Source organism: Sander lucioperca, chromosome 2 (assembly GCF_008315115.2).
Source record: "Sander lucioperca isolate FBNREF2018 chromosome 2, SLUC_FBN_1.2, whole genome shotgun sequence".
NCBI lineage: Eukaryota > Metazoa > Chordata > Actinopteri > Perciformes > Percidae > Sander > Sander lucioperca.
In genome coordinates, this window is record NC_050174.1 from 47,646,564 (window position 1) to 47,659,421 (window position 12,858).

General features: G+C 40.4%; 2 protein-coding genes across 3 annotated transcripts; both read right to left on the reverse strand.

Moving 5' to 3' along the window:
- Window positions 1-657: 657 nt before the first annotated feature.
- rsph14 (radial spoke head 14 homolog) lies at window positions 658-5,599 on the reverse strand. Of its 2 annotated transcripts, none has more exons than XM_035999081.1 (6): window positions 5,288-5,599; window positions 4,353-4,458; window positions 3,744-3,862; window positions 3,063-3,300; window positions 2,050-2,186; window positions 658-1,020 (listed from the first exon to the last, which is right to left on the reverse strand). In XM_035999081.1, the coding sequence occupies exons 1-6, from the start codon at window positions 5,460-5,462 to the stop codon at window positions 743-745; spliced, it is 1,053 nt and encodes a 350-aa protein (XP_035854974.1). In that variant the 5' UTR covers window positions 5,463-5,599; the 3' UTR covers window positions 658-742. The 2 variants fall into 2 exon arrangements, with proteins under 2 accessions (XP_035854974.1, XP_031164723.1); XM_031308863.2 differs by having other exon boundaries at window positions 4,353-4,455; window positions 5,288-5,594.
- Window positions 5,600-6,110: 511 nt separating this feature from the next.
- Window positions 6,111-12,533, reverse strand: srp19 (signal recognition particle 19). Its single transcript, XM_031308867.2, has 5 exons — window positions 12,308-12,533; window positions 10,481-10,556; window positions 8,527-8,598; window positions 8,319-8,427; window positions 6,111-6,676 (listed from the first exon to the last, which is right to left on the reverse strand). The coding sequence occupies exons 1-5, from the start codon at window positions 12,343-12,345 to the stop codon at window positions 6,546-6,548; spliced, it is 426 nt and encodes a 141-aa protein (XP_031164727.1). The 5' UTR covers window positions 12,346-12,533; the 3' UTR covers window positions 6,111-6,545.
- Between the last annotated feature and the right edge of the window lie 325 nt (window positions 12,534-12,858).

Sequence of the window (12,858 nt, forward strand, 5' to 3'; positions counted from 1 at the left end):
AGAGCCTGTAACAAATGTATAGAATTTTTTTAAAAGCTGCGCAACTCTGGAAGCCCATTTCTGCCAATGTGATTGAAAAAAGATCCTAGTCCTTATAATGAAAAACGTTTAGTACCTCAAAATAATGAGAAACATTCTCAAAATTTGCATAGGCCTAAGTCAAAATATTGAGAAAGTTTCTCATTATAAATTAGCAGTTATGTTGATGTTTTTTTTATTTCCTTTAATAATAACTCTTTTAACAGCATTTAAATCTGTACACATTTTGATGCTAAGCTTCCATAGTCTGGCTATCACCAGACTAAGCTCAATCTTTCAAGATTGAACATTAGTCTGGGGAGTCTGCTCTGAATTTTCTACTGCACAAGAGGTGTGATCAACAATGACTGCTGATTTCTTATATTCTTATTTAACTGTTGCTCAGAAGGATCTTTGTCTTTTTCTGCCCTGTCAATTATCAGTCTGGTTAAGCTATTGAACAGCGTTTTGTTCTCCATGTACAAAACTAAATAACATCTATTTGTAAAGAGGACTTCCTAAAACCGAAGACCATTCAGACATATAGAGTAGTCCTCTCAGATACCTGACTGGACACAATCAAGCTTTGTGGCATGAGATTAATAACTTTTCAACGATAGTGTAATGAATAATAATAGATAGAATTTTTTTACATTTATTTATTATGTAATCAGCAGAGGTTGACCCAGCAGGTCTGTTCTGGAGGTCAGAGGTCATCAGGCTCTCAGGGTCTCCAGTTGATGACTCTGACGGCGGTCTGAGCGTCCCGCCGGATGTCGTGGTCCTCCTCTGCAGCCTCACTCCTCCTCAGCAGCAGGGGAAGCTGCTCCAGCAGGAGGCGGCGGCCATCCGGAGCTTCAGCCAGGGCAGTCAGAGCGCGCAGGGAGTACATGACCAGGGCCTTCCTGCTCTTCCTCTCCTTCTCCTCCTCCTCCTCCTCCTTCTTGGACACCAGTTCGAGGAGGATGGGGATGACGTCCAGATCCAGACACTGCTGCTTACCTGCAATCAAACTCTGTTACCTGATAGGTCAAGAGGAGTCACATGGTGCGTTTAAGGTTCAGACAGAAGACAAACTCTCCTGTTGAGTCATCAGAACAAAAGATTAACAACTGTAACAACAGAATATCTGATCCTTTAATAAAAGATCAGAAGTACAAGAAGCCTGTGTACATATAGTCTTGCGTTGCCAGACCTTCCTCCACAGTGCTGCGGAGGAAGGTCTGGCTAGTCCACACAACCTTCCAGTAAAGGAGAAAAACTGTGCTCTGGTTTATTGGCATTTCTTTAAACCACAAACAAACCAAATCATAATTGTCTTGGGCGGCGCTAAGCGCCGGACACAGGTACGGTGCTTCTGCAAAATAGCCTCGGGAAGGAACTTGATTTGGTGGAACATGTGCACGTAGGGAGGCGACCTCTGGAATTATAATGGCTGTCAAGTGTGTGATGAAATACAAAAACAAAAAAAAAAGATAAATATAATTTGATTGTCGGTTCTAGCTCGGAGGATGTTTCCCGAATCGACCGGAGTTTAGAATGCCAACACAAAGAAAGCAGAAGGTGAGGGACATCCGACAGAACCGCCGGCGACACCAGAACTATCCCGTGAATGAAACATCGTTGATATACTGTAGACTAGTGTACATAAAAACAAACGAGAGAAGTCCACCAGACTCCCAGGGCGCGTTTCACAAACAAAAATCCAATCGTAGAGCTTCACATTATGCTGTGTGCTCTGCTAACGAGGAGCTAAAGCTAAAGATTGTAGTAACTTAATCAAAATAAGTTCACTCTCTGTAACAGGTTTTATTCCTTGGCTTCTTCTTCTCAACAGCAACTGAGGCTCATGGGTATTGTAGTATTAAGAGACAGAATAAAACCTGATTTGTCAGAAACAAAGTTGTAACAATTCAAACTGAAGGTCAGAACATGAACCTGTGTGATCGTTACATCATCCAGGAAAATAAAAAAAAAACTTGAAATGGGAATTCACAGTGAGGAAAAATACTTCAAGGTGTGTATTTGTACCTGTGGTGATGATCACAGTGTACATGATGACTCCTGCAGCGTTGGCCTGAACCTCGATGTCTTCGTCATGCAGCAGGTCGACCAGGACAGGAAGTAACGACTCCTCACACACTTTGAGCTTCCCATCCTCACAAACACTGGAACCAGCAGAAGAAAAAACGAGATTTAAAGATAATATTTCTAGCTTTTTATTTGATATTACAGACAGGAAAGCTGGGAGAGAGAGGGAAATATGCAGCAAAAGACCACGGATCAGATTAGAACCGGGGCCGCTGCCAAGGACTCAGCATACACAGGGCGAACACTCTACCGGGTGAGTTAGAGGTCGCCCCTATTTTGACATTTTTTAATGGGATTTTGCATGTGTTTGTTGTATGATGAATGAGATACATATCAATGTGGGAAAAGTATCAATATTAATATTGCAATCGGTTAACAACATGTCGCCCAGCGCTAACATGCATTTGTTCTGCAAAGGAGAGGCTGTTAACTTTACCTTATTGAGGTCTTAAAAAGCATCAAAAGTTTGCAGTACTTTGGTGTAAGCATAAAGTGGAAACACTAAAATTAATGCTGAAGTTTCAGTTTAACTGTAAGTGAGTTGAATGAATTTGAGGTGTGGGTTTAATTGTTAAAGCTTAAGCACAAAAAGGAGTTTAAATGTTAGTGCTGACTGGAACTGAGTTTTAGTTTTTTTCTGAATGAGGTTTAGGTTTGAGTTTACATGTGAGAGCTGAGTGAGGTTAAAGTGAACCTGCTGAAAGAAGCTCAAGTGTGACTTTAAATTCAAAAGTTTGTTGAAGTTGTCAGCGGAAACACTGAGAGGAATTCTGAAGTTTCAGTAAAGTTGTAAGACTTGAATGACGAAGTGTGAGTTTATGGGCAAGCGTTGAGTTCAAATGTAAGTATAAGCCCTGAAAGAAGTTGAGGTGTGAGTTGAAGTGACAGCGTTGCAGCAGTATATAACAGCACACTTCCCCACTCTTTGAAACAGAGCCTGCATGGTGTTTAACCTGAGGGCCATCATGACTGCAGCTGCCTCCCTGCGGATGTTCGGGGAGCGGTGGGAGAGCTTGTGGCCCAGCAGCGAGACACCGTCAGAGGCCAGAGCCGGCAGAGCATCCAGCCTGGAGCAGGAGCTTAGGGTGGAGAGGAGCAGCACCTGCACCTCCTCTTCCTCCTCCTCCTCATCTTCCTCCCCTCTCAGCTTCAGCATCAGTTTAGGAACCAGAGCCAGGAGAGCGTCTGCACCTGCAGTGATATAATCTCAGGTCAGACTCATTTATTGGGAGGAGAAAACAAAGGTGAAATATTAGAACTGTCTGTTATAAACATCGACTCCTGCTTCACCGTACTAACTGTAGTTGTGCTCACACAGTTTACCTGTTCAATGAGAGTTTATTAGCCATGTTTATACGACAGAATTTTTTTTTTTTAACAGCTTTTACAATCACTTACTAGTTTTACTGTTAGTGGGAAAACAATTTAATGGAGATAGTGTTTGTTATTACATTAATATATTCAGTGAAATAACAGAAATAATACTTCTTTTTTTCCCCTTTTAGTAGAATAAGGATAGTTTTAAATTGCTGACTTATCAGTTTTGGCTGATTGTTACCAAACTGAATCAAGGTTTACAAAACAAATAACTGATTAAGAACTCCAAAGTGTTGATGGAGACATGATGAGTTTACCTGCAGGCAGCAGAGTGAGGCGGTTCAGCACTCGGTGGACGTTCCTCCTGCAGGAGGACGAGCTGTCGTCCACCAGCTGAGAGAGAGAAGGGAGGAGGGAGGAGGAGAGCAGGGCCTGTCTGCAGGAGGAGACAACAGAGACAAACAGTGGGTTTTAAAGCTATACTTTAGTTACACTTCTTGCTGTCTGTCACTTATTTGCAAAGTTAAATCTTCACTGTGACAAAAGCCTTCACTACAGTTTGATTCTCAGTAATTTGTGTTATACTGCCACCTGCTGGTGACATCATAGAGTACAGCAAGGACAAACTGCTCATCACTGAATGTATCTACTAACAAGTATTGTGTGTGTATCACAGCCTGATATATCTTCTTCCTCTGTGCCATAAAAACACTGAGTGACATGTTTCTTCATTACCATTAAAACCATACTGAAGTTTATGTTGACTCAATCCCACATACACCGTCCTGCTGCCACAAATTCTCACTAGAGCACCAAATGTGGATTCATCCACCATTGAAAATAGTCCCCAACAAATGCACTCTTTACTCCTGTTTGTTTGATTAAAAAAAACTACAGTGAGTGTCTGTTTTAGTCTGTCTACCTACCTGCCGATGCTGTGGGCAGTCATGAGGTGAAGCAGCTCACAGGTTTTTGTTCTGACTGATGAATCTTCATCCTCAAACAAAACCTTCAACTGCTCCAGAAAACCTGCAGATGAAGAAGAAGAATATGTCAGCACTCTGTATGACAGGAGGCCCAAAATGAATTTTGATTTTCTTTTTCCTCCAATTGTAGAGTTAATTTCCTTCCCTTTCCCATCTCTACATTTTATAAATCATCCAAAATCAATTATACGTTTGGTTCCAAACTAGTTAATAGTTCTTTTAATTGGATAACCAGAATGATTTTCTGTGTAAACATAGAAATCCTGAAAAACACTAAGAGGAAAAATGAAATCAAGGTACCTCAAAAAAACAACAGAAAAAAACCCAGATGCAACAGATGGTAGTACTCAGATCCTTTACTTCAGTAAAAGTGACAATACTATAATGTAAAAGTACTCCATTACAAGTAAAGGTTCTTCAAAATCCTAATATTATAGTAACAATATAGTAGTAAGTATTATGAGCTTTATAGCCTAATTTCTATTATGCTGGTTTTGCACATTACCATAACACTAACTTTTGCACTGCAGATTCCCACCAAACCCAAGTCTCTTAAGAATTTGTATTTGTAGCTAACTGTAAGCAGTATTTCATTACTATGTAATGTGTTTTGCTTACAAAATAGTAACAGCACATTTTCCCACTCTTTTAATTAATTAATTAAAAGCCAATTCATTTTCTGTCTAATTGATTAACGGGCTAGTTTTTTTTAGCTGTAGGCTACTGTTTAATTTATATTATAAGCTAACATAACATCCGATTTTTACAAATTCTTTATATCTTTTGTGTGTACAAATCTTAATTTGTAAAGTAACTAAATGCTGTCAGATAAATACAGTGGAGTAGAGAGTTGTGAACTCGGAGTTATTAGCTACCCCCGTTAACAGTCTGGTAGATCCGCTCCGGGTCGTGCATCAGGTCGCAGAGTGAAGCCAGAGCCCGCAGCCTCCTGTCCGCTTCCGGCTGCTGCAGCTCCTCGAACAGCTGTGGCACGGCCCGCCGCCCAAAGGCCACCGGAGCCCGGCTCGGGTCTATCAGATAACCGGCCATCTGGTGTTCGTTAATTAACTTAGTTTAAAACCCCTAGTTTATCATATAGCCCACCGGGCTAGCTAGGTTGTAAGTTAGCCAAAATGCAAAAACACCGTTGCCTGGTAACCGCATACAAAGAACCGAAGAGATGACGTCTCGTCCGGGGTACATGATCTATGGTTAAGTCTATGGCTACAGGTAGAGTGAAAGAGAATCTGGTTATGGCTACAAGGCACTGGTTTTACGGGGACACTGACGCGGTTCTATGCTTCTTCTTAAAGCCACCATTCATTGACAAAAACTGTCATTGACTATTCATACACTTCAAGAAATAAGAACTGTCCCTTTAAGGATCTTCATGCAACTTCATTGAACATCCAGTTTAGCTGAATTTAAGCTCGTTTTGACAGAATAATCAGGTCCAGTTTATTTTTTAAACTCCCTCAAGTTCTGGTTCAGCTGGACTCGTTCTAAACTACAGCTAAGCTAGCCACATGCTAAGTGACAGAGCAACAGCCATAAGTTTGGAAGAGGTCAAATTGCCAAATCGCTATTTATAAAATTTGAAAATAAACTGTAATTTACCCGAACATGCTCAATACAACACGTTTCTTTGATTACTTTTCCAAGGATGATAAATTTGCTAAAATGAAATCAACAAAAAAGTTGAGAAAAGGAACTCTTTATTCATCTGGTCTTCAAAGAAAAACACATTTTACAAAATGTGGGGAAGGAGGGATAAGGTATTAAACAGAAGCAAAAGATGCACACCATCCACTTTGAAATTTGAAGTAACACAGAAATGAGTTCCTTTCTCCGTGTTTTTGGAAACTACACAATCAGCTGTGAGCAGGTTTCACAGGTCTCAGGTCAGAGAAATGTTCAGTCGAGTCAAAATACAAGGACTTAAAGGGGAAACAGATATATTTTAATTTTGTAAGCCTGCAGATGAACGGGTTTCTGAGGTCTCGATGACAATAAACTCTTCAAAAAAAAAAAAAAAAAAAAAAAAAAAAACACAAAACTTCAGTATAAGTTGAGGGTTTGATTCTGCCCGACGATCAACGTAAAATTAATTTAAAAAAGAAAATGTCTATGCATTTATTTCTTCTTTTTCTTGCTCTTCTTTCCTCCCTCTCCCTGCTGAGAGCTGGTGTCTCCTCCTCCACTTTTCTGGGTCCGAGTCTTTAGTTTAGGGATCATCTCTGCTACGTAAAACATCACATCTTTACCTAAGGAAATAAATAAAAAAAACATCAGAACTTGACTCATGTTTAGCCGCCGCTGACGTCACTTTTACCAGTTAAAATGACAAATGTCTCCGGCGGCAGGTCATATCAGCTGATCACTAACAAATGTTAATTCAGTCTGCAACTTGAAAGTCTCACTTTGCCAGACTGGCTGCTCCACATAGCATTCGGGGATGGAAGGAAAACCTGCTCTGGTTTATTGGCATTTCTTTAAACCAATCACAAACGTCTTGGGCGGTGCTAAAAACCGGAGAAAAGCCGCGGTGCCGCTGCAAAATAGGCTCGGAAGGAACTTGTTTTGGTGGAACATGTGTACGTTTAAAAGTTGTTTTAGTCGTGCAACAGAAAACTCAGATTGGACAGATAGTCTAGCTAGCTGTCTGGATTTACCCTGCTGAGATCTGAGAAAATGTTAACCCTAGTCCTCCATAAATTGACCGGAGTTTAAAATGCCAACACAAAGGTAGTCCAAGGCAACGGATTTCCGGCCTAAATGAGTGAAATCCGGCAACGGAGCAATCCCGGAAGTGTAACGTCAAGGATATAGACTAGTAACTTGATGACAGAAACAAAAGGTCTGTGTGTCTTTAACTCGACCACAGATCATCTGTGAGGAGAGAAGCTCCACTCTACTCAACACCACTTAGGCCGGCTGCACACTGCCTGCGTGGTGTGAGCGTGTCAGCTGCGTGGCGTGTCCTTTTTTATTTCGGCTCCCATGTTAACAGGTTAGAGCTTGCACACTGCCTGCGTGACACTCACGTCTCAGGCGCGGCACGAGCTATGCCGAAAACCCGTGCACGCTAGAAATAGAACCGACGGCTACTTTTCACGCGACACGCAAGCGTGTTGGAAGCGTTTCCAGGCAAAATAGAATAGGAAAAGATGTTTATATGTCATTTTGACACGAATACATTTAATAAATGACATTTTGATGTTTGGAAGTCTCTAGGTTTTGACAAAAATGCAGATATAAATGTAATTTAAAAAAATAAATAATAATTAGCGATTTTCAAATATTGCACTTGTCAATACAGAACGAAATATTCTGTAGCCTATTTTACCGTCAATACTGCCGACATTGTCTTTGCTGTAATCAAATCAGTATTTATTTATGTTTAACATGAAGTATACTACTGCTTGAGAGCACGTTATCAATGGGAAACTGTACAGACAAGGCTAGCAGCAGCAGCGCCGCATCAGACATGTTTCTGGTATGCAAAGACATAGAAAACGCCACGCAGCCGCCACGCAACAGAAACGCAACAGAAACACCACGCTCATGCCACGCAGCCAGTGTGTTGCCGGCCTTACAGTCAGAGTGAGACGTCTCAACGACTAATAATCTATTAGTAATAATCCAGGTAAACTTTTATTCACATCAGATCAATCATTTAATCTTCTAAACAATAGAGTTTTGAATAAGAACCTTCAGTATTTGGATCAAGTAGCTCATGAATGTGTCAGATACATATTTAATCAACATTTAGGTAAATATAACCTTGAGCATTGGATCGAGGTAAAAAAAAAAAAAATCCTGAATCTATAAACTCAACTAGACAAATACGGTCAGAACATACATTTTATTATCGCATGAAGTCAAACATTGGTTTGTTGGACTTACGGGAGGTGAATTTGTCCTGACAAAGGCTGCCGTCCGCCTGCTTCACCTGAACTCGGACACGTCCTCTGAACTGGACGTCCCTGTTCCACTCTCTGGGGTGCATTTTGTTCTGGGAAACAAACGCATGCATATAAATATATATTTGTTGTCATCTTCATGAAGTGATTTTCTGATTTCTTGCAGGAAAAAATAAAGTTGTTCTTTTTACCTCCACGTAGACATTCATCCCAGCTGCCGTCAACACGTCTCTGATCTCAGCGCAGGACGGATTTTCCACCGCCTGCAGACACACAACATCAGCGGTTTGTCTCCTCATTGGTTTATTTACTGCATGTTACACTACATTTACAATCCGCTGCTTTCATCTGAGGCGGCGTAATGAATTGAAAATTGCCATGTTTGAAGTAGCGGGGAGGTCGGTTGCATCGAAAATAAACACATTTGCCTTGAAAATATTTTAGGTATTATTGCTGCTGTGCTTTGTACACTGTGGTAATGGTAAAGTCGGACAACAGTGACTACTGTTGTTGGACTTCTAGCCCACCTGTATTCAGGACACCTCCCCCTGTACTGTACTGCATGGTGGGGCGGGGGGGGGGGGGGGGTTGACCTAATTTCTCTGAGATGCATCAACAAATGAGAACAAATAAATGACAAAAACCTTGTAAAGGGTTGTTCAGACTGCTGTGTGGAACTGGATTTAAAGACAGGGTTCATACGCATTTTAACCAATACTTTTAGGCAAATTTCCATGACTATGTTTTCCTGAAAATGTCAGTCGACATTATACAATAAGAATAAAAATCTGTGTTAGTTTTCCCCTCAGAGGTTTAACAATAAAAATGAATGACAATTTATGTGGTTCATAGTGGGATTCGTAATATCGCGCCCCGAATAGAACGTTGAGGTTAGGACAACGTGAAAATACATTTATTAATCACATATTATTATACTGTGTGAAAAAAAAAAATTCCATGACTTTTCCAAAACTTTCTGGGTCTTTTTATGTTTCCAAAACCTTTCCAGGCCTGGAATTTGCATTTTTTCAAATTCCATAACTTTTCCAGGTTTTATCAAAACGTATGAACCCTGTAAAGACTAGGACGACAGTCAATTTACTCTGTAACCAAAAGTAACACCGCAAATTAGTACAACGATCGGAAACGTCACAAATAGACGAGAAAAACTTCAGCAGAAAATACCCGTCGCCCCGACCACTCTCCATTCTGTGAACAGTTGCACATTTCTTGGTCAATATTTTGCACATTTCATCTACTTTGTTTCAAACACTGTGCAGCTCTTTTCATTTTAATTCATTCATATTTTTGATTGTAATTTTTTTATATTAATGATGCTTGACTTCAGCAAAACTTGTTTTCTTTTTTCTCGTACTATGTTAATTATTATGGACCAAAACACCAAGGCAAATTCCTTGCATGTGAAAACCTACATAAGTAAGTAAACCTGATTCTGACTTAAACATCCAGCGGAGCATTAAAAAGACTACAGAGTCTGATTACAACCACTAGTCATTGCCTTCCAACAACTGTTCTTCATGTTGTGCGACCTGCTCTAATGCTACACACCACAGTTAAGTGACGAGCAAAAACAGCATCATTTTGAGGCCATGATCAAGCTGAACTGTGGAAACATAATGTACATGAACATGACAGTCTGGATTTCATCGTGAGTCTACAGCTGTTTCCCTGATGATCACAGCATTAAAGCAGCTCTTTACCTGCTTGGATTTTGGAAGTGGAAAAAAATAGTTTGCCAACATATCAAATGTTGTCAAAGCAATCTCCCTTGAGACAAGGCCTGGTCAAGGCCTCAGTGTTTTGGCGGGCATCTGGCTACAGGTGAGCTGAGTATTATAGACAACACACTTAGTTGAAGTTTATTAAATTTAGCATTTCTTGCAGCATATAAGCTGCCCATTTAAATTAGAAGATACTGTCTTCTGCATGAAGAGGGAATGGGTCTCCTTAAGGATAGTGGGACTCGCTAACCCTAACCAGAATCGTGCAGCCCTGTTCTCATCATGGTGGTGCGTCCTGCTAACAACCAGCAGCTTGTTGGAAGGTAGAAATATCAACAACAAAAAAACAAAAAACTGAAGGTGTTCTGGTTACACGTCATGAAAAACTGTTGAAAGTAAAAACCTTCTCTGCGGGGATCCTTCGTCCTTCAGCCAGCGTCTTCTTACTGTTGATGTAGATGGGATAGACGCAGATAAACCTGAAACACATCCCAGACGTTAAAGCTATAGTGCATAGTTATGTCTCCCCCATGAGGAATCATAAGTAATGACAACACCACTAACAACAACACCGTCGTTGCATCCACATGACACAAGCCTTCTGTGATCACACACCACCCCCACCCCTCCTTCACGCAGTTGCTAGTAGCCAAGGAGGACACGGAGGATTAAAACACATGATGGACTCTTCAGAAGAGCAATTATCACTCGGGCTTCTGTGTGAAGTCGCCGGACTACATTCTTTTCTAAACATAGCCATACTGAGAAATACAGTAAGAGTTTTGTGGAGGTGATAGGCTCAATCAGCGGATGTTTATTAAAGTGCTCATATTATGCTTTTGCCCTTTCCTTTATTGTGTTATTTATCTTTATAGGTTTACAAAGTGAAAAAGCCCAAAGTCCACCCCAAAGGGACTTACCATCTCCAACAGAAAACACTGTTCACAAACTGCTCCAAACAGCTCTATTGTAGTTCAGCCTTTACTTCCGTGACAAATGCCCATCACTTTGTAACACACGTTATAATGCTCGCCTAGCTGCTGGTGTGGCACGCCTTCATACTCTGCAACTGACTAGCTAGTAGTCCTTACCTAGCTACTGCGCATGTGCGACTCCCAACAAAGATGGAACAGAAGTGCTATGTCTCACTCTGTAGCTAAAACAGAGAGCTCAACACAGGGTGAAAAGAGGAGATGCAGCAATGTGCAGTACAACAAAAAGTGTTTTTCTGAAAATTAAATCACATAAACCTATTCTGGTACAACCTCTAAATACAATTATGAACCTGAAAATGAGCATAATATGAGCATTTTAATATAAAATAGTTGCGTGCTATAGCTTTAAGACAAAAAAAACTGATGATGTGACCTGGAACTGAACTGAATGGAAAATTCTAGTAGATAGATTCTACTTAGTTTCCTTTTTAATTCCATCTCTTTACAGTTAATTTACTTTACTGTAGAGCTCGTAACGTTACCGACTTTTAAGAAGCTGTATGTTACATTCAGTTGTACGACAGGACAAACGCTGGTCTGAATGAATGGCTAACTGGCTCGGAGTGGCAAATGGTCAATCATTCGCTAAACTCTTGACTGGGAAGTAACCTAATCATGTACACTTAATCTAATCCCAATTCTATAATGTGAGATCAAGTATATTTTTGTCCTCCGTCGTCTTCCCTCGTAAAAATCAATATAACTTTAATATTTCACGGCCAAATACTGGAACCTTTTAATACACGTCATGCTAGTGTTACAACGACAGGCCAAACTTAATGTAAAAACTACATCATTTTACACTTGACACGGTTTCTGACAAAAAAATTCGCAAAACTTTAGAAGACTTTACATCGAAGTCATTACAGTAATTTGGTAAAAGGGTTTATTCTGCTAAATCTGTGTACCCGACATAGTTACTCCTCCAATCGCCAATTTTACTCCACCGTGCAGGGTTCTTCGGCTGTAATAAACAATGTAAACCAAAAAAGTCGTTTTTTGTTGGATTAAAAAGCTAAAACCCGAAATAAATGCATGCCGAATTGAAGAGTGGGCCTTCGGAATCGACCCGTTTACTACAGTAACGATTAAGAAGCAAGTTACGTTTGCAAATAGCCGAGTTCTCGTTATATTTAAAAATCTTCTATAGGAGTTTTTACAAAGCTCGAGCGAAGGGCTAAGCAGGCTAGCTTTAGCTTAGCTAGGCTAACAGGCTAGCTTTTACAAGAACTCACCTCTCTTTGTCAGCGGGGTTTTGTGTTAGATGAGCCATTGTTACTCAGTTCTGTTGTCCGTCTGACTGCAAACGGTTGAGTCTTGGCTGATTATAGCGACTATCGACACGGTTTGATTGCCGTAAAACAAGCAGCCATACGGCCGCGCTCCACATGCACAACACTGTTGACAGTTGTAGGTGCGCTTGATTTGTATACGACCGGTGTTGTACCGAAAGCTGTGACCGCAGAGGGCGCTGCTGCACATCGTTTGCCCGTGCGTGGTAGACAATGGAGGGCGAAGAAGAGGTCACCATATTTAGTTGTAGGCTATTTTAATAGTTTAATTTTTATTAATACAGAGAGTAATTTTAAGTTTTTGTACATAGTTTAATTTTGCAAAGTGTTTTACATAAGTAAGCACCGTAATAAACCACAGCAGAATGGCTTCTGAACTGTGATTGAATGTAGCAAGTACATTTACTTAAGTACTGTACTCAAGTACACATTTATGGTACTTATACTTTACTTGAGTATTTTCTTTTCATGCCACTTTATACTACTATTTCACT

Coding starts and splice junctions, on each gene's coding strand:
- srp19 (XM_031308867.2), bottom strand. CDS start 12,345: ATGGCTCATCTAACACAAAACCCCGCTGACAAAGAGAG. Junction 10,557..12,307: donor AACCCCGCTGACAAAGAGAG/GTGAGTTCTTGT, acceptor GATGTGTTTCAG/GTTTATCTGCGTCTATCCCA. Junction 8,428..8,526: donor GGATGAATGTCTACGTGGAG/GTAAAAAGAACA, acceptor TTTGTTTCCCAG/AACAAAATGCACCCCAGAGA.
- rsph14 (XM_035999081.1), bottom strand. CDS start 5,462: ATGGCCGGTTATCTGATAGACCCGAGCCGGGCTCCGGTGGCCTTTGGG. Junction 3,301..3,743: donor CCTCACTCTGCTGCCTGCAG/GTAAACTCATCA, acceptor ATATCACTGCAG/GTGCAGACGCTCTCCTGGCT. Junction 2,187..3,062: donor GCAGTCATGATGGCCCTCAG/GTTAAACACCAT, acceptor TGCTGGTTCCAG/TGTTTGTGAGGATGGGAAGC.